This window comes from Tenrec ecaudatus, chromosome 8 (genome assembly GCF_050624435.1).
Source record: "Tenrec ecaudatus isolate mTenEca1 chromosome 8, mTenEca1.hap1, whole genome shotgun sequence".
Classification (NCBI taxonomy): Eukaryota; Metazoa; Chordata; class Mammalia; order Afrosoricida; family Tenrecidae; genus Tenrec; species Tenrec ecaudatus.
In genome coordinates, this window is record NC_134537.1 from 30918422 (window position 1) to 30946053 (window position 27632).

The 27632-nt window shown below is 42.1% G+C and overlaps 1 protein-coding gene across 14 annotated transcripts in view; it reads left to right on the forward strand.

Annotated features, from left to right (window-relative positions):
* LPP (LIM domain containing preferred translocation partner in lipoma) overlaps positions 1 to 27632 on the forward strand; it is a 792938-nt gene that overhangs the window by 339777 nt on the left and 425529 nt on the right. For all 14 annotated transcript variants that reach the window (XM_075556195.1, XM_075556197.1, XM_075556200.1 and 11 more), the window contains one exon: positions 19642 to 19754. In XM_075556195.1, coding sequence (XP_075412310.1) covers positions 19642 to 19754 — 113 coding nt within the window. The remainder of the gene's footprint in view (positions 1 to 19641; positions 19755 to 27632) is intronic.

Genomic DNA, 27632 nt, shown 5'->3' on the forward strand with positions numbered 1-27632 from the left:
ACACTTTATGGGCCTAGAAAGGTCAGTCTTTCTCCTTTGGGCTGCTGGTGGATTCGAGCTGCCAACCATACAGATTGTAGCCCAACGTGTAACCACCACACCACAAGGGATCCTTCTGCGTTGTAGCCGATGGGCCGTCATCTTCTAGCACCATATTGGAACATTCTGTTACGATACATAAGGTTTCTATTGGTTAGTTTTTGGAAGTTGATTGCCAGACTTTTCTTCCTGGTCCTTCAAGTTCAATGATATGTTCACGTGAGGTGACCCTCCTGGTACCTGAAAAAAAGCAGTGATACAGCTTTTAGCATCACTACCATATACAAGCCACCACAGTGCGACAAACAGAATGGCAGACGGTGGTTATCCATGTTGTAAATTGCTTTTTTAATGTGTTCATGAATGGGAAATTACATTTATTCTGCTCCTATGGTCAGAGTCTAGTTGCAGAATGATATCCCGTCATGGTGTCGGTGAGCATGTTTACCTTGTAGCCATTGCATTGATGGCTCTCTAGTAGACTGCTTGGCTATGCAAATCTCCGTTATGATATTCATAATGGCGATATCATAATGAGAGTACAACTCATAGCTTCTAGGACCTATAGTCTCTGCTATATATTGTTTTTGGTCTGAGGAGCTCAGAAAAAGTGTACATTTCCCTTTAATTTTAATGATTTGCCTTCAAGTAGGTGTCCACTCATGGCAACCCCCAGCATAACAGAAAGAAACATTGCTGCACCCTGCACCGTCTTCTCACTGGTTATGTTTGATCTCCATGTGGCAGCCACTGTAATTCCTCCTTATCATTGAAGGACGTCTTCTTTTTGGTTGACCTTTGACTTTAACAATGGTCTCTCTGTATTGAATTTTACCACCACCCACCCCTGCTAACCAGCCCTATTCCCCCAACTCCTTTAAAGTCTTGCCAAGTAGATAATCACCAAAACCTTGCTATAGATTTTAAAAATTCTTTTTATGAGATTCAGAGAAGGGAAGGAGTGACTTTCTCTAGACCTTACTTAGTTCTGCGCATTGTGATCCGGGTCAGGCTCCTAATATCCAGAGGCTGCGTGTCTCCACAAAAGGCAACCAAAGACAGCACGCACACAGGGAAGTAGCTGATGTCATATAGCTGACGTTCCAGCAACTACTTGGTTTCTGAAATTCCTCAGTCCGCTCTCTCATTGGGCGTTTTCTTAGATGTGATAGCAAGGTGATAGTTTTGAAAAAAATAAACATGCAAAATGTCTACAGAACCAAATGGCGCTGTATAAAAGGAAGGAATTCACTTTAAAATATTTCATAAGCTATGAAGCCATCTTCAGAAATTATGGGGAACTCCAAAATGTACCTACCATTAAAAATAATGTGCATGTGGGGTGGGGGTGGGGTGGGAACAACCATTTACAAAAGGCTTTTGACCTTGTTTCCATGAAATGCTCATCCTGCAAAGTCTCCCGCACAGTGTGACTGGTCCACTTTGAAGGAGGCAGAATGATGCGCATCCAGGCTCCGCTTATATTAAAAAAAAACATTTTATTGGGGGCTCATACAACTCTTATCAGAATCCATGCATTCATCAATTGTGTAAAGCACATTTGTACATTCATTACCCTCATCTTTCTCAAAACATTTGCTCTCCACGTAAGCCCCTGGCATCAGCTCCTATCCCCTTACATTTTCATCAATGGAACCTGTGGATACGTTAGGCTACATGACAAAGGGAAACTTAAGGTTGTTGACCAGCTAAGTTTACAATAGGGAGATTATCCTGGTGGTGCTTAATGCCATCCCAAAGGTCCTTAAAACTGGAAGAGAATTGTTCAAATGAGGTGGTGTGTGGCTGGTACATAATCTCCTGTCAACTTGTGAAGGGGTGGAGTCTAACCTGTCAATCAGGTTGCAGCTTGATGACCTCATTTGGAGGCATACTGGAGATAAATAGCTGATTGGAGGCCAGATAACACACTCCTTTCTCTGAGAGACATTCATGATGACAAGCCACGTGGAGCTGTGCTGATGAAGGCAGCCCTGGAGCTGGAGTAGCCACATGAAGACCCATGCCAGAGCCGAGGTGCATCCACTGCCACTGGATCCACAAGACTTTATACCCACTGGCCTGTAATCTTCCTGAATTCTGTGTCATTGCATGTGTTGTATGAGTCTGAAGAGGAATTTATAGATGATTTCAGACATACGGACTAATAGACTTCTGGCTCTGGAGAGGACTGGGGTGCTTTCTCAATATACAATTGTTCTTTTATATAAAGCTCTTTCTTTTTGTCTTTTTTATTTAATAAAGATTTAGTGATGTTCCATTTTATTTTTTTCTTTTCATCATTTTTTGGGGGACTCGTACAACTCTTATCACAATCTATACATTGTGTCAAGCACATTTGTACATATGTTGTCATCATTTTAAAAATATTTTCTTTCTACTTGAGCCTTTGATATCAGCTCCTCCTTTTTTCTCCTCCATCCCTATCCCATCCTCCCTCCCTCCCTCATGAACCCTTGATAATTTATAAAGTATTAGTATTATTTCATGTCTTATACTGACTGATGTCTTCCTTCACCCACTTTTCTGTTGTCTGTCCCTGGGAGGGCATTATATGCAGATCATTGTGATCGGTTCCCCCTTTCTCCCCCACCTTACCCTTACCCTCCTGGTATGGCTACTTTCATTATTGGTCCTGAGGGGTTCATCTGTCCTGGTTTCCCTGTGTCTCCAGCTCTAATCTGTACCAGTGTACATGCTCTGATCTAGCTGGATTTGTAAGGTAGAATTGGGGTCATGATAGTGGGGGGGAAGAAGCATTAAAGGACTAGAGGAAAGTTGTATGTTTTATCTGTGCTATACTGTACTCTGACTGGCTCGTCCCTTCCTTGTGACCCTTCTAGAAGGGATGTCCAATTGTCCACAGTTGGGCTTTGAGTCTCCACTCTGCACTCCTCCTTAAACACAATTATATGATTTTTTGTTCTGGGCCTTTGATGCCTGATACCTGATCCCATTGACACCTTATGATCACACAGACTGGTGTGTAAAGCTCTGTCTTACACACATATGAGTGTCTATGATTTTGTTTCTCTAGTCCACCCAGACTAACACATGGTATCAAAAGCTGATACCTTTGTTGTATGGATTGTTACAAGCATTGTAAAAGCCCCCAATAAATTGGTCTTTTAAAAAAAGAAGAAGAACTAAATCCATCTTTGCTATCTCGGAAGGGGCCATAAGCCAAAGAATGGGGGTGGCCCACAAGGTGGTTATCTCTCTAGGACCTGGAAAAGAGCAAAGCCCTGCTGGCCCCCTGATTTTTGCCCGATGAAAACCCTGTATCAAAGTTTTGATCCATAGGCCTGTCCAAGAACGTATTGGCGTTGTTCTAAACAATTAAGTATGTGGCAATTAGTGGCCACAGCAGTCGATAACTAATAGACACCTGTGATAGTTTGTCAAAATCGTCCCTTTATCTGTCTCTTCCTTCTGTTTGCAAGGACAACATTGTTTTCTTTTAGGGTGTGGGGAGGGGAATTATCTTAGCTCATTTCTTCCTTAAAGTAGCAAACTGCTTTCTTTCTGCGAAATATTATAGAAAAATAGTATTTCCTGAGAGAATGTGTACTGTATGCCCAGTATTACCGAGGTATTTTACGGAGCTTTGTGGCACTGTGAGTTAGATGTTGGGCTATGAATGGTGAGGTTGGTGGTTCAGATCCACTAGCTGCCCCTGAAACTATGTACACGTGGGAAACCCTCTAGGGGACTGCTGTGAATGGATAGCATCTTAGTGACCATAGGTTTTGATTGGTTGACTCTGGCTAGGTACATTGACTTTTAATTTTACTCTTCATCCAGAGAACATTGTTTAACATTTATGAATCCTAATTTTTCATCTGTAAAAGGGGTTTGTGAATTAGAAAAACAAGCTTTTTTCTGTAATGCCACACAATAACTATTTTAGGCATTGTGGGCTGTACAGCCACTGTCATGACTACTCATTTCTGCTGATGGAGCATAAACCCATTGCCTCTGAGTCTGTGTCAGTGCCGAGTGACACGATAGGACAAAGCGGAGCTATGCACACAGCTCCGTTTCAAAGACTGTCGTCCATACGGATGTAGATTGTGATGCTTTTCTCCATTGAAGCTGCTGGTGGGTTTCTAGCGGCACCACTGGGACTTCTTAAAAGGACATGAAAGAGCATGAGTGTTTTCCAAACAAACACACACACACACACACACACACACACACAAATAAACCTCACTGCTATTGAGTCGATTCTAATTTATAGCTACCCTCTAGGTCAGGGTAGATCTGCCCCTGTGGGTTTCTGAGACTGTGACCCTTTAGGGGGGTAGAAAGCTGCTCACCTTGTGATTTGCTGCTCACATGAAAACAATTATGCCACCAGGCTTCTTGACTGTGTTCCAGTGAAGCTTTATTTACAAACCCAGGAGGGAGCCTGGGTTTGGCCCTTAGAGGAATATTTGTTGTCCCGCTCTAGACGAGAGGATCTCCTTTTTCCTTTCCAATTTCTAATCTGGTGAATCTGTGAGTCTATAAAGTTAAAATGATATCATTGGTGTCCGTGAAGCCAAGGAAGTGCCCGTAGGACTTGGAGGGGTAACTCAAGAATGGAATGGGCCTGTTTATAAGAAGCAGCATAATGTTGCAGACACCAGTGCCAGGAAGGGAACTGCCACCATGTCCTTGGCAAACAGACCTGGGACAAATGCTCTTAAGGATGAGACATAAGAAGATCCTTGAATGCCAAGGCTGAGCTCACTGAACTTGAAACTGGAACGACTGTTGGGGAAATAAAAGGGAGCAATAAATCCATTGCCCTCCGGAATGCAAGACCTTCCGGGGAAGCTAGCCAAATGAAATAGGAGGAGGCGGTGAGCCTTTCGCTCAGCTAATTTATGTCTTTGGGTAGGCAGATCAGGTCTACTAAAATAACTATAGACTCAAACGTCTGTCCATCACAGCGCTGCCTAATCTGAGGGGCTCTAGGAAGCAAAGTGAATGGAATGTAAGGAAAGAGGTTTTGTGACCCCCCCCCCTCTTACCACTTCCTCACCTCCCCCCGCCCCTGAAGTGTCTCCCTGGACTAGAGGAACCTTGGAGGCACTGATAGTGAGCACTAGACTGATAAATTCAAGTCCAGCAGTTCAAACCCTCTACCTGCCCCACAAGAGAAAGATGAGAGAGGCTGACCGCGCCTGTAAAGATTTGCAAACCTTGGCAAAGCGAATTCAAGGTCACTGTGAATTGGAACTGCCTTGGCAGCACTGAGTGGTGCCTGGTAGTCTCAGAGAAAAACAAACAACCAACTTTGGTTTTCAAGAGAACCCCCTTAGTTCTTGAACTCAAGATTCAAATTGTAATAGCTTCTTATTTTTGGAAGGTAAGTCGCCAGTCGAGATTGGAGGCTTTTTGAACATGACTAGCGTGTCAAGCATAAAGTGAAAAATGTTGACGGTGTGTTGCCCTTAACGATTTGCAGCCTCAGGAGCCCCGTGGAACAGTTCTACTTTGTTGTACAGGGTCAGCGTGAGACTGAATTGGCTTGCCGGCAGTCGCTTCAGTTGGAGGGTATTGGCATGGGGTGTAGACGTGAGGATTTATAGTGGACGTGTGCAAAGATGAGGTTATCCAGACCTAGGCACAGCACATTGGCATGGTGGTACAACTTTCTTTGTCCGTCTGGATGCGGGCGGCCGTGGTGCTAGGATTATTAATTTTAGTTGGCTATATTGCTGGGTTTTTATGACAGAGCTGCCCTATTTGACCAGCATATCACAATGGCTTATTTATGTTTTGTAAATTGTTCAAGAACAATCTGTCCATTTTAATAAAAGAAAGAATGAAGTGCCCGGGTAACCCTCCCAGCTCTAAGGAAATGTCGGGGCAGTCGACTTCAGGACTGGATGCGCCAAGTCAGTAGTCCCATAGGGCTCCTTACGTGGTTCCTCGCTAAGATGTCTAAACTCTGGGGGACAGCGCAATACTGTTTGGCTTGGCTGCTATGGCTCCATTTTGCTCGTTTGTATTCATGCCTGCTTGTGTTCTCTTTCGTTTACTCTCTGGAACGACCATGTGCTAACAGACATATAAAGAATATAGCAGAGACTCATCAAAGCATCACATTTTGTATTCCTATTTATACATGGACTAAAGCCTGTCTAAGACAGAAGCCTACCAGAGGAGGAAAACTCAGATATCTCCTACCAGTAGATCTAAGACTGAGAAGACTGAGTTAGCCAGAGGCAGGGAACCGGTGAGATCCAGAAACACAAAAGCAATTCTTTCAAGTTCCATCTCTTACAGGTTTTCAGTGTATTTGTCAAGATTGAGTTTGTAGTCGAGACACATAGAAAAGCATTTAAAAATAATTATGTATTTTTAGAACAAGCTAATCTGGGGGGGGGGGGGCCTTTTAAATGTGAGTACCTTGAACTAGACATTGCTAGATTCTGAGCGATGCCCAGCCAGCACTAGGGATGTGAGGCTGGAGAAAATGCAACAGTATGGTTATTGTGATAGGCCTGGGTAAGCGAACCAGAAGACTGGCAGTTTGAATCTGGTCGATTCCATGCAGCAGTCTGCTTCCCTCCAGATGGCAGTCTTGGAAACCCAGCGGGACTCTTGTGCTTGGTCCTCTTGGGTCTCGGATCCACTCTATGACAATGTGTCTGGCCTTTCAGTTTTTTCAAAAAAGATTATTCTGAGTCTGATGTTGCTTGTAGCTAGTGTGTTAGTTCCAGTTTGTTGTTGTTGTTGTTGAATGGAGTATATTTATTGTTACCATAGCGGCGAGAGCCAGTGGAAGGAAGAGTTGGGAGTATCGATGAAGCAAAGATGAAGATCCGGGTAAAGAGAATCTCATCCAGCATCTGTGCCTTGCCCTAGCGCAGAGTAAACAGTGCTAGATTGCTGTGGATGTGCTTTATTTTGAAGTGACTATGATAACCAGGGTCTGAAATCCTTAGCCTTGATCTCTCGGAGCCTGATGTTCCTGTTCTCCAGCTGAGAGGGACTAATTCACCATCTTGTGTTGTCAACACTCGCTCATTTTAACTGATTACACCTCCAATGATTCTCAAATCACCGAAATTACTAATTGCTATTCCTTACACATCAAAGAGTGAATCCTGAATAATTAACCCCAAATAAAATTAGATGAATTGGCCCTTTTAATTAGAGTCCCTGCTGCTGTTTGTTCTGAGCTTCCTTTTCTTACTGTTAAGAGACTTTCAGAATGATTAAAAGTGTTTAAGGCTTAAACAGCCAGTGACCTTTTAATACAATATAAATCCATGGAAGCTGTATTTCAGCTAGCAGGTGGTGAAGTAAATTTTTAGAGCAAGTACCTGTCAGCTTCAGTATTCCTTCAGCGTGGGAACACACACACACACACACACACACACACACACACACACACACACCACATACCAAACAGCAACCCCCTTAAAATAAAATGAGTGTCTCTATTTGATTGTTACTAAGCGTTTATTTATGTGTTTACTAAGCTTCAGATTGGGTGACATGGCAGGGCAGAAGGAGAGTGAGTAATGGCTGGCATCATCTTACATCGATAGCCGCAAGAATTTCTCTGGGAGAAGAATTGAGAGTATTTGCCTGGAGACATCATGGGCCTCCTCTCCCCACCTTGTTCTAGGAGAGTCCTTGAGTATTGGTCTGCAATCTGGGGAAAGCACCGTGGATGGGGTTTCATGGTGGCAGTCTATCGAGCTAGGACTACCAGCCTGTCTAGGGTGTTCTGTTGAAGGACCCTCCCGTATTCCTGGTCATCTGTCTCATGTATCCTAAATAGAAAAACAAAACAAAACACTTTCTCGTCTTCATAGTCCACTGATGTTGTCTCAGCAGGAGCAGGTTTCTCTATTTTCCTCCAAGTAAATCTATTAGGTATGGTGGGGAGGGTGCCCTTGGCCAGAAGTTAAGGAGGTATGGGGTCACTGTAGGGCTCTTGATAAAGGTCAGATTTATATAGAAGTGTCTCCCTCAGACACTGTTCTTACATTTCTCTATCCATAAAGTAATTAAAAATAAATTTTGACTTTTCATTCCAAAATAATTTTAGACTTTACACAAGCACTGAAAAATAGTAGCAAGGATTCTTCTTTGACTCTTGTCACAGTTTACCTAAATGTGTGTCTTTCCACACCACAGCATGATGAGAACCAGGTAAGTAAACCCTGACACAATAACACTTGCTACTGTAGAAACCCCACTCAGATTTCATCACTTGTCCTATGAATATACCATTTCTGCTCCAGGGTCCAGCCCAGAGTCACATCTGGCATCATGTGTCTGTGGCTGTTAAATTTAGGAGAGTGTCTTAATCACATTTAGTCTTTCATGAGGCCGAAGACTCTCAATCCAGGTTTCAGATTGCCATCACCCAGGTAGCTTTTCAAGGTTCTTGCAGATTCTGATTGAATACGCGAGTGGGTTCTGAGCATATGTTGGAGAGGGAGGACCCTGCGTTAGTCTGGGTAGACTAGAGAAACATGCACACCAGCTCCGATGTATGTAAGAGAGAGTTTTATATGAAGGGAAAGGGTAAGTGTACATTAAGAAAGCATCCCATCCTAGTGCTCTCCAAGCCCACAAGTCCAACATTATTAGCCTATGTGTCTGACACCGATTTACAAAGTCCCCCTCAAACTCGCAAAACACACGCAATGACGCTGACTGCAGGAAGAAAGCCGAATCAGTGAGCGTGTGAGCATCTCAGCGCTAACGGGGTCTCCATGCAGCTTTTCCTGCACTCACGGCTGCATCAGAGTAGGGCCATGTGTCCTCTCCTCAGGGATGTCTTGCAGGAAGCGAGCCTTGCCAGCTGAGACAGAGAACTAGCTAAGGCTGCCGCACACTGGTCTGACCATCAGAGAACAAGAGACCAGAGGACAAGAAAGGTGAGGCTCACTGAGCCATGTATCTCACCACCCTTCAATTAATCCCACATATGTTTATTGGCCAGGTTGGCGCAATAAACCTAAGTATCTCAGACCCTAAGAGATTTGGATACACACTCCCAGGTTAAACATCACACCTATTTCTATACCTCAATGATCAATATTTTGCCATTCTTTACATAAGGCACCTCTCTTTTCCCCATACCCATCTCTCTCTGTGGCAAGTTCTGCTATCCCCTAAGGGTGCTATGAGTCTGTACTGACTTAATGGCAGTGAGTTTTTTGAGGTGTGCTAGGCCATTGCAACCATTGTGAGAACTGGGCAGTGTTTTGTTAGGTTGTGCATAAGATCCATTTGAGTCAAAACTCAGTCAAAGGCACTAATGATACAGCAACAACAGAAGGTCTTGTACAGAGCCTGTAGGTCACTCTTTTTTTCTCTTTGCGACATTGATTTGTTGTGTGGACTGGCAAGTCCGAAGCATGTCGAGCAACCTGGGAACTGAAACAGACTTGATGCTGTAGTCTCGATGTGAAATTTATATGCCAGTCTGTGAATTCAGGCCGCATTTCTTCATCTCAGAAGAGCCTCAGGTTTTGTTCTTTAAAGTCTTCAATTGATATTTGCTCACACATATTATCAAAGTGAATGTTCATGATTTGAAGCCAACTGATTGTAAAGATTAACCACATCTGCAGCACAACTTTACAGTCACATCTCAACTAGTATTTGATAAAACAATCAGGCATCATGGCCTAGTCAGGTGGACAACATAAAAATTAACTACCTTAAGACCATTATTAAGACAAATATTGCTTCCTGGGTGGTTCAAATAGTTAAGGCCTGAATTTTAATCCTAAACTTCTGGTTAGACACCTACTCAGAGACACCTCTAGCGATTGATGCTTATTCATTCACATGATACTAGACTGATGACGTCAATACAGTTGGTTACCTATGTCAATAATTTTGAAGTTACTATGGAAAAAAATAATCTTTCAGAATTAGATTCAGTTTAATATATATGCAGTATACTCACAGCCACCCTATTGATTTTGTCTCATAATGACTCTCTGGGGCACTATAGAATTGCCCCTGCGTGATTCTGAGGCTCTGAGTAATTACAAAAGTAGAAAGCTTCATCTTTCTCCCATGGAGTAGCTAGTGGTTTTGAACTGCCAACCTTATGGTTACTCATCAACACATGGCCCACTATGCCAACAGGGTTCCTTGAATGAAATATAAATGTTGCTTAGAATCACCTATGTGCTTTATGTTTCTATTTGAAACTTAGCAAGGATAAAACCCAGTTGCTTTTTAATTAATTTTTTCCCGAGGGAGTGCCCATATGGTTCCGGTAGGACTGTGTTCTCTAGCATTTTCTATGACTTAGTTCTACAAAGTGGATCTCTAGACCTTTCTTTCAAGGTCCTTTGCGGTGAGCCTCCATGCAGTTGATGAACCATCAGACATGCTGACCAGGGTGCCATCGGGACTGTGGGTTCTATGGAGAGATTAGAAAAACAAAGAACCTGCACTGTTGAAACTCCCAATCCAGTAGTGAACTCCATTTGGTGCACAGTGAACAAAGAGCTAGATACATGCTCCCGTAGAAGTCAGGAAGGAAGGAATTCTGCGTTGTCGCTGGCGAGGAGGTGTATTCTCTAACTAGATCCTAACAGAGGAAGTAAGTTGAATGACCTGCTTGAGGTGTTTTTATTGTAAAGCCATGTGGGGTCTGTCTCTGTTACCTTTTCTTGTTGGGAAGGCGAGCTTCTGGCCGAATTGAGTACGGAAGGGGAAGACACTACTGATAGCTTTTGGCTAGCTTCTTTCTTCAGTGATAAATTAAGATTTTTGTTTTGCTTGGCTGCTGCCTCCTTCTCTGGCCAGTACATGAATTTTTAATTTTTATTTCATTTTTTAATGGAGATAAGTTTACTTTTTGGAATTAGGGCTGAAGACATCTCGATAGCCAGTGGAAACTTGATGTATTATGCTTAACCTATTGCTCTCTTTATTTGGGTCACCCTTTTTTTGGAAGTCAAAATATATGATGTGGTTTGGGGTTTTGTTTTGTTTTTGGATAGCAATTACTGTTTTTGTAAGACAAATGACACTTAGTAGATTTAAATGTGCTACTTGGTTTTAGTCCATTTGTAGAAGCAGACTGTCCTCATAATTTTATATTATTGGGAATCCATTCATGGTTTTCAACTGACCAGTTGTATGCTCCTCAACATCGGAAACCTGTATGTCTTAGAGCAGTGATTTTCAACCTTCCTCAGACCCTTTAACACAGTTCCTCATGTGGTGGTGACCCCCAACCATAAAATGATTTTCATTGGTACTGTCTAACTGTGATTTTGTGACTGTTATGAATTGGGCGACCCCTGTGAAAGGTTCATTCGAGACCCCCCAAGTGGTCATGACCCACAGATTGAGAACCGCTATCTTAGAGAAATGCAGTGTCCTTGGCTGTGATAGACCAAGGCAGTTCACCATGACACAGCTTGTTCATTTGGGATTAAATCGAAAGGCTAATCCAGAGATTGTGTTAGCTATGCCTAGAATGAGGTTGCCAATTTTCAATTAGAACTAGAGACTTCTTCTACTTTAAGGATAATAATTCTTGTGTTCAGTTTGAGAATCTCAAGGAGATTTGAGCTAAGTTATGTAGGATTATGATCAAGATATTGAACTTTTGGCCTGGAACAGTAGTTAAGCACTGGGTTTGAGTAGATGCTGGGGTTCATTTCTTTGTCTCTTCCTTTTGACTTAACATATATTTATACATGCATATGTGTTACTTTTCTTGCTCTCGCATGCCTCATAGAAACTGTGGGTTTGGTTCGAGACCACCAAACTAAAGCAAGTACCACAATAACGTGAGTCACGAGGACTTCTTGGTTTCACAGTGCGTATGAAAATGATATTTATAATAGGCTCAGAGACCTGGCCCTACTCATCTGTCAGTGACTGTGATGGCTCATGTGTGGCTGTGATGCTGGAAGCTTTGCCCGCCATGTCGCACATACCAACAAGGCCTTCAGTGGTGAACAGGTCCCCGTGGGACTTCCAGACTAAAGAGAGACTAAGAATAAAGGATACTTGGGCCACTTCACAGGGATTAGCCACTGAAAACCTTATGAAAATAGCAGGGAAACATTGTCTGATGGAGTGCCTGTAGATGATTGGAAGACATTCAAAATATGAATCGACAAGAACGGCCTCCTCAACCTACAGTTAACCTTGAAGACATGGATGGAACAAGACTTTCAGGATAGAGCTGGGCTGGCAGCATAGAATGTCATGAAAATATTTACCTTTGTTTTATTGACTGTGCTAAGTCATTTGCCTGTATGGATCATAACAAAATATGAACGGCATTGTGAAGGGTGGGGATTCCAGAACGCTTAACTGCTCATGTAGAAACTCTACGGAGATTAAGAGGTAATTGTTCAACTAGAACAAGGGGATCATTTCAGATTTAAAATTAGGAAAAGTGTGTGTCAGGGTTGTGTCTTCTCACCATACTTATTGGATTTGTACGGTTAGCAAGTCATTGGAGAAAGTGGATGGCATAAACGTCCAGAATGTTGCATTAGGATTGGAGGAAATTCCCTTAACAAACGTTGACATGCAGACCCAACTCTGCTTCCCGAAAGCCAGGAGGAAGTACCTGCACATGAAGATCAAAGACTACATGCTTCCATGCGTTTACAACTCAATGTAAAGAGAGCAGTCATCCTCAAAACTGGATCAGTTGGCATGATCAGGAAGAGAGATCAAAGTTGTTTGGGATTTCATTTTGCTTCAATCCCTGATCAGCCGTCATGGAAGCAGCAGTCAAGAAATCGAATGACGTATTGCACTCGACAAACCTGCCTCACAAGACCTGTTTAAAGTGTTCAAGAACAAAGATGTCACTTAGAAGACTAAGGTGTGCCTGACCAAACCAAGGTACTTTTTTTGCCAAAGTATTTTTAATACATGGGAAAGCTGGACAAAGAATAAGGAGTACTGCAGAGGAGCTGTTGCATTGAAGTTTGATATTGGTGACTAATATTAAATTTGGCGTTCGTGACTCCGGTTTGAATGAACTACCAGCAGAACACAGAACTCTCCCTTGCCGACAACCAGAACACTCCTTAGAAGCAAGGAGACTTGTCACTGTGCTACGGAAATGTTATCAGGAGAACCCGTCCCTCTTCCTTGTTTTAGCTTTGATACAAGACATCCTCATTTATATTTAACTTACTGATTTTCAATATTCGTTCTCTGATTGAGTGTACATTTCAAGAGGGTGAGACTTTTGGACTTATCTTCTCATTGTTGGTTAGTTTAGTCTTCATAGTGCGTGTTCATTTTTCCCTTCGTCTGTCACATGGAAGGCACTTGGTGAGTGACCCATGGCTGTCAGATGTAGGTCGGTGTTATCCTTTTGATGTTGTTCCCGTTTTGCGGTGTGTGGTTGACTCTGCGTTTTTAACCAGCACGCTGTTGGTGAGCATTTTTTCTCCACATTGCTTTGGATTGTGATGAAGATTCTTGACAAGTTTCTCTGTATACCTTTTAGGGTCTTGCTTAGGATATTTACAAGCATCATTGTGCTACCAAGATAAATACAGATTTTTTAATGGCTTTTGCTTACAATTACCAAATTTTATTTTAAAATGTACTCTTGATTTTCACTGTGATTCCTAGACCAGTAGTTAGTATACATGAGTTCTTTTTTTTTTTTCTTATTTTAACCCGGTGTGCTTTATCACCATTATAATCAGTCCTTTCTTCTTTTGAATGACATTGCTTGCCTATATAATGGAGGACTTACTTAATCAGTTTGCTTTTTAGCTCACCAATAGAGATTACAAATAGAAAAGTTAGCTTCCCAATGTATAATAGAGTTTGGACTCTAAAATGTCTATTATGAAGCCAAACACATTGAAGTTATTTGGTCAAGGTCACATGCCTTATCATTCACAGATGAGAATGTCTCAGGGTATAACTACTTAGGTAGCCATGAGGCCAGGTAATGAGGAATGCCCAAGTCATGCTCTGATGTTCAATGATCACTTCACCCAGAGAATCCTCATGGGAGATGCACCCTCAAAGACAAGGAGCAAAATGGCACCCAAGGGTCTGCTTTATCAATCATTTCATGAATGCTTGACCCTTCTAAGGTCTGACACTTTGTTCAGGTCTTAGCGATAAACAAGATTTTTAATCTCTTCTCTCTCTCACACCATCATATCTTGGAGACCAACTGGGTCAGTGAGCTGTTTTATCTCGTCTTACTCTATGAAGCTGAAAGAATGTTCTGGATGATAGTTGGTTTTCCTACCCTGGAAGCTAGTCCTTCTTATGCCTGAAGCATAAAGGATACAGGACTGTTCCCCTGGGTGCTGCTTTCTAAAAAGGAGACCCTACAGATTATGTAGGCTGACCCTTGGCTGGATCAGTCAAATTCTCAACCATTCTCTTGGGAAAGAACAGAGGTTGGGTTGAAAAAGAGTGTGACAGGATTTAATGTCTAACCGGAAACATGTTTAGTTAAGTGAGGCAATTTTGGTACTTTTTAAGTTTTTCACCAGTGGATGACAATTAGATGGGTAAGGCAGAAGTGATACATTACATGGAACTTGTACTCAGTGTTTGAGCAATTAACCTTAATATCCTAACCCCATCATTTCCTGTTTGTTTAACATTATATATATATATATATTACTTAGTTGAAACATTTACAGGTATTGAAATTTCCTCCTATATTTTGTCTGTGTTTTAAAATTCTTAATTGTGACTACAATGACAGCTAAATATATATATATATATATATGGAGGCACCCCCCAAAAAACAGAAAAAGGTTCCACTGAGTGGAGCTTTAAAAGTAAGCATTTTTCCCACTTGGTAAGCATCAAGCAACTCACTCTGAGTTAGTGTTGACGAGACCTTGTGCATAGAGTGTCTCTTTGGAGGTTTGAAACTCTCTGCTGCGCGGTCAAGTAGCTGTCTTGTGCTTAAGTGAACACGAAGGAGAACTGGTTGCGTACTCTAGAACTATTGCTAAAGCCAGTTTAACATAATCTAGTTCAGTGCTGTTCAGCATGTGAGTTAAGACCCATTTCTGAATCACACAGTCAATTGAGTGGATCACCCCAGCAGTTTAAAAGTAAATAAATGTAAGGGGGGCTTGCAAGTATCCTTAGAAAAATCCCCTGAGAGGAATTACTGAAACTCAAATGAAGGCCGAACATGATAGCGAGACAAGAAGAAAGTAAAAGGAAATAGAGGAAAGAATTAGGAGGCAAAGGACATTTATAGAGGTCAAAATATACACATGTACATATGTAAGTATATATATAAGGATTGGGAAATTGATCAATGCACATATATTTATATGTTAAGTATTAAGGTAGCAGACGGACATTGGGCCTCTACTCAAGTTTCCCTCAATGCAAGAACCCTTTGTTCTAATAACCTGGCATTCTGTGATGATCACCTTCCCGACTTGATCACTGAAGGGAAAATGGGTACATGAGCAAATGTGATGAAGAAACCTGATGGTACCCAGCTATCAAAAGATATAGCGTCTGGGGTCTTAAAGACTTGAAGATAAACAACCGACCATCTAGCTGAGAAGCAACAAAATCCACATGGAAGAAGCAGACCAGCCTCTGTGATCATGAAGTGTCAGTGATATCAGGTATCAGGCATCAAAGATCCAGAACAAAAAATGATATCATTGTGAATGAGGGGGAGTGCAGAGTGGAGACCCAAAGTCCATCTGTAGACAATTGAACATTCGCTCACTGAAGGGTCACTAGGAAGAGATGAGCCATTCAGGGTACAATATATTATCAATGAAACATACAACTTTCCTCTAGTTCTTTAATGCTTTCTCCTTCCCCCAACTCCCCTACTAGCATGATCCCAATTCTACCTTACCAATCTGGCTAGACCAGAGCATATACACTGGTACAGATCAGAGCTGGAAACACTGGGAATCCAGTACAGAAAAAAACCCCAGCACCAATAAAGACAGTAGTGATACCAGGAGGGTAAGAGAAAGGTTGGGGAGGAAGGGGGAACTGATTACAATGATCTACAAATAACCCCAACCCAGCAGGATGGACAACAGAAAAGTGGGTGAAGGGAGACCTGGGTCAGTGTAAGACATGAAAAAAAACAATATCAAGTTCATGTTGGCGGGAGGGGCAAAATGAGGAACTGATACCAAAAGCTCAAGTAGAAAAAGCCCTCAATAAAATGATTTTTAAAAGAGAAAAATCCCATTGTCTTTTGATTACATTGTACACGAACTTTTCAAAACCCCTTCAAACTGTATAGTAGTGTATTATATGCATTATATGTGGTAAGTATGGCTTTTTGGTTCAGGTGTACATGTAAATTTGTATAACAACATGATATTGATCAAAGGCTCAGAGAATTCCATCAGATTTTCTTTCTGTTGTAGAGGGACAGGCCATGGATGGATAGGAAGGGTCCTCCCTTCATGGGTTTTCTCTGGGAGGATCTTCACCTAATTATTTAAGCCAGATGAGCACCACATCGTTGGCTTCAAAACATTATTCGGTGGATGCAGTGTTCACCATCAAGTGAATGGACTAACAAACGGTCGCGTATCACAGTGTATTACTCAGAAATGCAGGCCTGCTGCGTGCTACACCTGGATGAACCTTGCAAACATTATGCTTAGTGAAATAGGTCAGTTGCAAAAGAACTTATATTCTATGACCACCTGCTTAAAATAATTTTTAAAATGAGCCCATTTCAATCAACAGCAGCCCTTACGATAGACTAGAACTCTGCAGGTGGGTGTACAAGGCGATAACTTATGGTAGCTGATCCCTACATCTTTCTCCCTACCTCGTGGTTCAAACCACTGACCTTTCTGTAAGTGGTCCGGCATTGAACCACTACACCTCTGGGGCTCTGTAGATGGCTCTTCTTATATGAAATAAGCAAAGTTATGAAACCAAAGACCATTAGCGGTCAGCGGGATTGGGAGGAAGGGGCGTTTTTGCTCAGAGGCATTGAGTTCATGTTAATGGTTGTCGAATTATTTGGAAAAGGAGAACAACAATGTTTGCACTACACAAGGAAAGAATGCGAGCAGTGTCACTGGATTGTACACGTTGAAATTATTGAACTGGTGAACGTTTTTTGGTTTATTTTTTACCACAGTAAGACACAAAGCTGTGAGATGGAAGGGTTGACCCCTTCTCCCCTAAAAACTTTTTGCCCGCCAATGAGTTTCTTCCCTTTCAAACCCATAAGTTCTCTGAGAGAAGGAAGCACAACAAGAGAGAGTAGAGTGAGAAGGAGCTAATTTGCTGAGAGACTTTATACAGTAAATGTTTGTTCTGTTGACCTCTATTTCTGATCCGTAAGATTTCTTTGAAGACTGATATTACTCTGGCAGTTATCCGTGGCTTAATAGAATTTGGTGAAGGTTAAGATGGTGCTCAGAAATCCTCTTTCAAAGAGGATATGAATAAGATGTAGGTTGAAACAGCACATGTAGATCTCAACATTGGAGTAGAGCTAAAACCTAAGCAGTCTATTCTCCCAACAACCTAGCTCTTCTTTGCCTAATCGCGATGAAAATTATGAACATTCTTCTCATACTTTATATTTATTTGAGACAATTTGGTGACAGTCTACCTAGCTACCTATATCTACATTGAATACGTGTTATGTGTTATTATTATAGCTATTAGTCAACTAAAGATCAAAAGAAGGTTAATCAATCCTGATAACACAATAGAATCACTTAAATAAAAATTGCAAATATAAAACCTTTCATCCACTGTGCTATCGAAACTCTTCTTTTTCTGAAGATCTAAGTTGTACTACTTTGCAACTATATCGAAGCTACTTATTCACTAATAGAGTTGGCTGTGCTACCAATACCTGTGGAGGAGTTAGAATGCAAGGAAGCGACTTCATTTTCACAGAAGGCAACACTTTCCCAGTGTGTCAAAAACACATTTAAAAAAAAATAACAGAGTTTAAAAAAAATGGAACTTTTCATTTTCCCAATAGAATTCAATTCATGTAATAATTTTAAAATGTCATGTCATAAATACATAGAGCACTTGCATATAGGTATATGACTCAACCCTTAGGGATTAGATGTATATTTTTACAACTCTAATTTCAGTGTTGTGCAATGCTGTTCTTGTTGATTATATACTTTGAGGTTTCTTGGCATCAAGAAAGTTAATAACTTTCTCTGGGTCTGTAGATTTGTGAATTTGATGTTTCTTACCCCAGTCTCTCCTCTCCCCACCCCCACCCCCATCCTTCGTGTGCTTTCAGGCTTTATTTCTGTCTGTGTTGTTGTTGTTGTTGCTAGATGCCGTTTCTAGATGTTGTTGCTAGATGCCGTTGCATTGGTTCCGGCTCATAGTGACCCAGTGGATAACAGAAACAAACCCTACCCCGTGCTGGACCATCCTCAGAATCTTCGTGTTGAAGTCTATTGCTTCACCCCCTGTGTCAGCATGTCTTGTGTTTAGGGTCTTTCTCTTTTTTTAAGTCTTTTTGTCTGCTGACCCTCTACCAAATAGGAAGTCCTGTTCCAGGTCTCTCCTGATCCCATGTGTAAAGTGCGAGAGATGAGGCCTCACCATTCATCACTTTTAAGGAGCATTCTAGGTACTTCTTCCAAAATCAGATTTCTGTGTATGTCTGGTAGTCCACAGTCCAGTCAATACTCTTTACCAACACCCGTAATTCAAATACATTTATTCCCCTGGGATCTTCAGTCCTCGTTATCCAGCTTCCACGTGTCTTTGAGACAATTGAAAAGACCATGGCCTAAGTCAGGTGCACTTTACTTTTCAAAGTGAGCTGCTCTTGGTGAATTATAGTTGGGAACAATTTCCTTTCTAAGACATCCTTGATGGATCCTCACTGCATGCATGATAAAATGATAACCTTTTACTAGGCATATAGTATGCTGAAAATTTATTTCCATCATCTCCTTATTTTTTTTTCATCTCCTTAATTTTAATAACATGGTAGACATCATTTTATATTCCTGTGTTTGTGCCTAATTGTAAATTGCCCTTTATTTCCTCTGCCCTTCTTTTTCTCACCCTTAGTTCTTGATTCCTCCAACTTTCAGCCCCTTTTGAACTTGGTCTCTGCATCACAAAGTAGATATATTCAGATCCTTTCCCCAACTAAGATAATTTAGTGACAATATCCAGGACAGAACTGGACATAAACTTAATTTTTTCCAAAGGTGTGGTTATGCATCCTAATCGATTGCATCTTTTATTATTCCAAGTAGTATGTACTCATATGCACCCCCATCTAACTTTTTCTGCTTGATTGTAAAATTCTTTCAGGCAAGTACTTGTATTTCAGTAACCTCTCACTTCAAGCACCTTCCTGTGTCTTGCTGAATCTACCTAACTCCCCTAGACTACCAGTTTTCTCTTCAACAGTATGAACTCTGGTCTCCGTCCGAAAAACGAGGGCCAATCACTGAACTGAAGTGAACTAAAATTGGGGCGTAATTGCTATACAAAGCAGAAGATGGCATATCCAAGACAATGACAAAGCAGTAACATGTCACCACAAGTTTGTTTTTATTAAGGAGGACTTATACAATAGCCTGCATACTAACTCCATGTGTTTATTTCCTTACATAGGTGAGTTTCTTCCACCACCACCTCCACCTTTGGATGAGCCCAGTGCCCTTCCACCTGGTCCTGGAAACTTCCCTCCTCCACCACCCCTGGAGGAAGGCGCTTTCAGAATCCAGGTAAGATCTGGCGCTGAAGTCATCTTTGTGTAAGCCCTGCTAGGAAGTTCATGAACTTGGTGATTGTTTCTGCGGTGGATAAATATTTATCCAGATCCTACAGAGAGCCTTACAACTCACCGAGAGCTGAGGAACTTTAATTTCAAACACCCAACTTGAGCTGCTTTGAGTTCTGCCAGCAAGAATGCTGAAGCCTTGGGAATCCTTTTACCTACCTATTTTGTTTTGAAGCTGAAAATTGTTTTTGTTTTTAATTTTTAGGGAAGCCATTTGAGATATTCATGTTTTCTTATTACTGTGGGACACTCAACCAAGCTTTTCTATTGCCTTTCATTTTTCTCTACCCACAAACTAAAGAGTCAGGCTGACATGTTAAGACCTTGATCAGTTGCCGCCAGTCTTAATTGTTCTGCAATATCTTTCTACCTAAAAAAAATAGCAAAAAACCTATGATGTTTCTTTTCTGTATAATTTCAAAGATGCCTATTGTTAAAATATATATCTTCATTTCCTAGAATTGTCAGGCTCTGAAGAGTGTTGATTGCAACATAACTCAGGACTAGAGGAAGAAGAGTGGTCAGAAATCCTTTTCAGATTGTGATTAAGACTGGTTGTAGGTAGGGAGACTGGGGACCAATGGCTGTGATTTAAGCTGATGCTGTCATTTAAGTCAAGAAGGAAAAGTAAATGGTAAACCTATGGGACTATTGTTTATGTGATATGATAATCTGCTGCGGGGGGATACTTATATTTTGGAGACATATTCAGAGAGACCTGTGGTTGAGATATAATCGTGTTTGTGTTTGCTTCAACATAATAAGAGTAGCGGGATACTGAGTTATAAATATAGATGGCAAAAATATCCATTGCAAAAATAAAGAGCCATATTCGACTTTCTCTGGCTTCTCTATTGCCACGAGGCAGCGTCAGAAATGCCCCCCACCCTCTATCCGCTACTTACTCTGACACCAACTCGTCCACCCACAGCACTGACTCTAGCTGGGATAATTAGTTGCGATGGCCACACCAAACTCAACAGATGATCATCACACTGATGAGACTCTGTGAGGGGGATTACCAGGTTACCTTGTGCCAGGATTAGTAAACAGTAACGATACAGTCATTGGTCCACAGCATTACCTCTCCAGACAGCAGCCAAACCTCTCCCTGGTTTCCAGCCTCTCAGCCTCTTTCCCTTGGCCTCTGCCTCCATGTGCCATGAAGCCTGCCTGTTGCTCGGCCTCACGGTCCTGTGGTCCTGCTGTTACTCCTGTGTCCGCCATCTTGGTCCCCTTCCCTGGGGATTTGCTCTCAGCCTGGCTCCTTTGCCCTGTCCTGTAGTCTCTGTGCCTCTGCTCTGGCCTCCACCGCTTCAGACAGAGCTCTGCAATGCGATCTTCACCCAGTTGTCCTGTGTCCTGGGATTTCTCCCTGTGTCTGAAATGGATCGTATGGCTTTGATGGAGATGTGGTTTGTTGTTGTTGTTGTTGTCTTTTAATAGACAACACCCTCATGGATACAAAGGGATTGACTTGGTTTACACACCTTCTACTAAGGTCAAGCCTTAATTCCTCTGTCTTCATTCTGTCCATTAGCATAACATAGAACTCCCTGCAAGTTGGGATTCTAGGCGCAGACATGGAGTCCAGAGTGTTACACATAGTGTACATAATGATTGTGGCGAGAGGGGCCATATTAGTTTGCTACAACTCATTCATTGCTAATTACGGTGTGTATGGAGGTTTATTGTCTACGTCTATATACCTTCACACATATAGTGTTTTCCCCACAACACTTTGTATCAAAATTCTATTATCATTTAATCAAAATTTCCCACAACATTGGTTTGTGTGCGTGGCCAATAGAAAAGTTTATGTTTTTAATTCACCTTTTTGTTGAACTGGGTCGACCCTGCTAAGATTCAAGCGATGCCTTTTTACAGGATTTAACCAGGGAGGCAAGCAGGCACGTTTCCAAAGCAGAGCAGGCAGAGCGGCGAGGACCGCTTCCCATGCGGAGTCCAAGCCGGACGCTCGTAGACATTTTTAAGCTTCCTTCTATAGCGACAGAAATACTAGATATAGAGGTAGATATAGAGGTAGATATGCTTATTTAATTTTTCCCACAAGAAGTTTTACATAGGAAATCTGTAAGAAACACCATGTATTCTCGAGTGTAAGCCGACCCGAATATCAGCTGAGCCACCTGATTTTACCACAAAAATGGGATTAAAAATGTGCTAGAAAACTCTGCTTATTCACGAGTATATACGGTAAATGATTACATGGTTCACTTCTCGGTTTCGCTTTCTACTAAACTGGACGTTTAGTTGTTCTCACTCTGACAGCCATTGAGTGGATCCTGACCCAACTCATAGCAGCCGTATAGGACAGGGTCGGACTGTCTCTGTACATTTCTGACACAGTAACTGTTTCTGGGAGTAGAAGAGCACACCATTCCCTCACACTGTTCCAGGACTTGGAATTCGGTGGGAAACAAGACAGAGAATCCTGTGTTCTTGAAGCTTCAAATGGAAGGCGATGGAAGTGAACAAACTAGGTTACAATGTCTCTTGGGACGGATTAGGGGTCTGGGATGGGAGGTGGTTGAAACGGGGTAACACGTCAAGGCTGCTTGGCTGAGGAGTTGAAAGTTAAGCAGAAATGTATGAAAGAAGCCACATGACCTCCGTTAGTAGGATGATTTCATGTAGTCCATCTTGGAAAGCAAAGCTTTTGACATTAATCTGTGGGGATTAGTCCTAGTCAGAACTGGGTAAAATCCAGTTCAGCTTCGGGACTTGATTTCTTAAAGGCTATCCCACGTTTTATGTCTCAGATAAACATGTGGCACATTTGTTATGTATTTAATTTCCTGTTAGCTCATTAAAGAAAATAATATGCTAATCATCAGACGTCCTTCAAGACATGTATTCATTGTATGCAATAGATAGATCCCTTGGAAAATGAGCATAATATAATTGATTTATTTTATACTCATTTTGTGCATAGTGAAAAGTGTAGAAATTTGCTGTAGAAGTTTGCTGGATCTTGCTTTTTGAGGCCGGTATTGGAACATTCACCCCCAATTCAGCAATGCACTTAGAGTGTTTCATTTTAGAGTCACATGGAAACGATTTTGTTGCGTCTTAAAGTCTAGCTCTACAAAGACTGTTTGGGGGGAAATGCTTGCGTTTGGGCACTAGTGGATCACTAACTTATTGCTTGGCATTACGTCTGAAGTCACTGTGTCCTCATCAGGAAAGAGATGGTGAATCTATACCTCTAACAATTAAATGAAACATAGATGTGAATTTGGTACGCTGAAATGGCTAGAGTGCCATTTTGATGTTATACTGTCCCTTTGACAGCAGCGATAATGAGGCCTTGCCAATGGTTCCCTTCAGAAGACGGAGGAACCCAGGGGCTCATGTCAACTTGCAAGGCATCTTTCCGCACAGGCTCTGTCCTGAGAACTCTTCCTTAAGCCTGGCTTTGTTTTTCGAACGGAAGGAAATAAGCAAAATGCCCGTTGCTTTGTTGCCTTCTGTTCCCTGCGGAACAGAAGGGAGAAGGATAAAAAATAAAATGGTGTTTGCCCAATGGAAAAGGACAAATCTGGTCGGGAGAGGAATGTTGTTTTTGAGACGCCTCCTCTGGAAGATTGCTGACACGTTCAGAAGGAAATGGACGTGCCTTCTCCGGTGTGGTGTGCACGTGGTGTCGGAGGTGGCCGAGCTCCACTGTGGCGCCAGGTGCCTCCACCTTGTAGCTGTGATTTAGAATGTAACCGACAGGAACACGATCGCCAGAGAGAATCGTGTGCTTTTGCCTCTCAGCCATGGCTAAACTTCATGCTGCCAAGTCCAAATTATAGCTGGTAAGTGTGTGTTTTTATGTAGAAGTCTGTTTATGTTTCCAGCGAGATTTGGAGGTCAGCGCCAAAAGAATGTCTGCAAAGTGTGACTATAAGAATTGTAAGATTTTGCAGAGCTGAAAGGGACTTTAGAGAGCACCTGGTCCGCCCCTGGCGCCAAGCATCTAGGAACAGCTTTTTCAAGTGCATGCTGAGTGAATTACTTCCCTCTCTTTTGCCAGCGGGGAAACTGAGACCCAGGGAGGTGGACCCTTTCTGACAGAGCACTCACTAACTTTGAGAAATCTGAGCTTCTGGATTTGACCTTCTCCCCACTGTATCCCGTGGCCTGCTCACAGAGTTCTGCTCAACCTGTGAGGCGCAGAGATTCAGGCCCGAGGATCCCTTGTGGAACTTGGAAAGGTCTGCAGCGGCAGGGGTTGTTCTTGGCAACCTGAGTTTGTGAGATATGCAACCACCTCATTTTGTTGTCTTTCTTTGCAAAGAAGGAACAAATATGCAGTGTCCAGAATTCTGGGTTCCTGGATTTCTGTAAGGAACAAAAAGAGGAATCTCGGGAAACATACGAAAACTTTGCATTTGTATCAGGACGTGTTTGACCTCAGGGCCTGTGGGGTTTGGAGGGATCATTTCATAGTCAATGAAGTCATCATGTGTTTATGCTTTCTTCACTCATTTGGTCAATCTTATTGGGTACCTGCTCTATGTCCTGTGGCATGGAGTAGAGTCTTGGACTTGGGCCGAAGGCCAGAACCTTATCCTTGTGACTTTCAGTTAGCTTTGCCTGAGATGATGTCACCACTAGCAGTTTCTTCCTATTTCCAGCCACTGGGCAGGTTTACATACCTCTTAAAACAGTTTCAATGACAGAGAATATTGAAATCTCTTCTTTGTGTGTGAATCTCTTAATCTTTTGTTCAACTCAATCAAATATTTCTGGGTGACTATTATAGATGAATGGGCCATGCTTACCCGTTAGGCTTCTAACCACAAGGTCAGCAGCTTGAAACCACAGGCTGCCCTGAGGGAGAAAGATGAGGCTTTCTACTCCCATAAAGAGTTACAGTCTCAGAAACCCACACGGGCAATTCTTCCCTGTCCTTTACAGTCAAGATGAGTCAATATCGATTTGATAGCAGTGAGGCCGTTTTTGGTTTTTTTAAGATTATAAACGGAACAAAGTTAAGTTGACAGAGTTAAGGGATAAATTAAATGCAGTACTTAAGAATCGACTTGGGGAGATGGATAAAAGAAGTTTTAAATGAAGGAATTTTACGATACAGTATGCCTGAATCCTCATGCTTTGATCAGTGGTACAAATCTAATCCTACGTTAATGATTAGGTGGTGGGGTAAGTAAATTGCCTAAAATAAATGAAGTACAGCTGATAATACCCAGGAAGAATCTGAGTTTATTTAAAGAGAACTGAACTTCGGTGGCCAGTTTAGATCTTAAGTTTCAGATGGAGGATAGACTGTCTCGCAATAAGTAATGAGATTGAAAGCACAGAGGAAAGCAAGTGTAATGTGAGTGTTGATCGGCTGAGGGATCCACTCTGTATTCTGAACCCTTGACAGTTTATTGCAGGTGTTTGCCTGTCTTTTAAAGGGAGGGGTGTCAGTCTCAGATCTGTTGCCAAATGAGGCCAAATGTTGCATGCGTGGGAAGCCCGATGTCAGTGGCTCTGAATCGTTCCACGGACTTCCTTGAGCTCCCTGTGACTTACCTACTGATACGTGATGGGTATCTGAGTGAAAAGTGCTGAGAGGCCGGGGTGAGCGTGGTGGATAATGTTGCTAGTGCAAAAGGAAGGGACAAAATCACTAGGAAAAGCTTTAATCCATTCTGAAGTGCCTCTCCTATTTGAATGGTGGAACTATCAAGATGTCCTGGCGCATGCTTACTAACCAGAGTGCAGTTTGAGCGGTTCATGTTTACCTGGGGCTTGGCCCGAGTCCTTTGGGTCAGTAAGCCCCAGTTGATTCGAATGGGTGTTTTGACTTTGCAGACAGTAACCTCAGCAGCAGCAGCTTCTCCTGCGATCATTTCCTCTTTCGATGGTCTGCGTGTCTAGGCCAGCATATATTTAATAGGATCGGGTATGTTCTCAAGGAGCCTTGGTAGTGCACTGGGTGAGCGTTTGCCTCCTAATCAAAAGGCTATGTTTCGAATCCCCCCGCAGCTCTGCCGGAGAAAGATGTGACCGTCAGATGGCAGCAGCCTTGGAAACTGTGGGGCACTTTTGCTCTGTCTTATGGGGTCAGTAGGAGTTGGAACTGACTCCAGAAACAAATCCATAGAAGCCCATGTGTGTGTAAGAGAGAGTTTTATATAAAGAGTAATTGTACTTTTAGAAAGTATCCCAACCTAGTCCAGTCCAAGCCCATAAACCAGATATTAGCCCAAATGTCCGATACCAACCTATAAAGTCCTCTTCAGGCTCACGAAACATATAAGACAGGGTGATAACAGGCCAGTGGGTAGAAAGTCTTTGGATCCAGTGGCATTGTAAGCCTCTCAACGCTGGCAGGGGTGTCCACATGGCTTCTCCAGCTCCCAGGTCTGCATCAGGGTAGGTGCACCTAAGGGGTTGCCTTACAAGTGTCCATAGGTGGGGGAATATATGCATAGGATTATAAAATTAAGTTGTAGGTGTTACTTAACTGTAATTATTAGCATAGGATATATTTTTTGTTTTGTTCACTTATAGAATGTTATGTTTAAATGAGGATGGCACATATTGAATTATATGCATTTTAGTTTTCTCCTGGTCGACACAGGCATGATTTTATTATTTACTGTTTGACAGTTCATATGGCTAAAGAGTTATGTAAAAGTGTCCAATTGACAAGGGGTGGTCGGTGGTAGTTCCATAATCTGGTGTCAATTTGAGAGGATTATGAGCAAGGGGTGGAGTCTGGCCTGTCAATCAAGATATAACCAATGAGGTGTCTGTGTGGGCATGGCCTTCTCCTGGGAATTCTGGGAACTCTGGCATTTTCCTACTTGGAGGTAGGAGACACTTCTCTCTCTCTCTGTCACTCCCTGGGAGACATTGCAGTTGACAAGACACATGGAACTATGCTAGTGCCCTGGGTGCTGGAGAAGCCACATGGAGACCCCTGCCAGCGCTGAGTGGTTTACAACGCCACTGGATCCAAAGACCTTCTACCCACTGGCCTGTGATCAGCCTGCATTTGGAGTCATTGCATGTGTTTCATGATTCTGAAGAGAGTTTATAGATTGGTATCAGACATTTGGGCTAATATCAGACTTATGGGCTTAGACTGGACAGGGTTGGCATGCTTTCTTAATGTACATTTACCCTTTATATAAAACTCTTATACACATATGCGTGTCTATGAATTTGTTTCTTTAGTCTAACGGATTCACACAGGGTGGGTTGGTTCTCAGGGTTGACATTGGCCTTGGTGGGTATGCCTTTCTAGAAGCAAATGACAAAGTCTTCCTGATTGCCTTTGGCTCTAAGTCTTCCTCTGATGAGGTGATTCAAATGAGAAGAGAAAGTTATTTTTGGTGTCTGGATTGTGAAATACTTTGAAAAGTAGCAGGGCCAGCCTAGATTTGTGGCAATATTACAGTGTTGCTTATATTCTTTTGAAACTTTTTTTCCTGAATCTCATAGTTTCATAGTGTCCCAGCTTTTAGATTGTATACACACACACACACACACACACACACACACACACACGTCCTCACCACCACCAGCACAAAACCAGCGCTGCAGCAACCTTGAGATAATCTAAGTCATATTTACCTCTCTCCAGTAAAAGATTGCTTAATCTCTGGTTGAGAAAACGCTTATGGGGAAATTGATTGTGGTCCGTTTTGCTTTATTTGGTATGTAATGATACCCAATGAAGTTAGATGTGCTCTGGTTCCCAAAGTAGGTTCTTTCGAGGGGATAATTTTCAAAACTTTCATATTACAGAAAATGGCCTTTGCCCAAAGTTTACTGAAACCTCAGTTGTTTCTTTCTG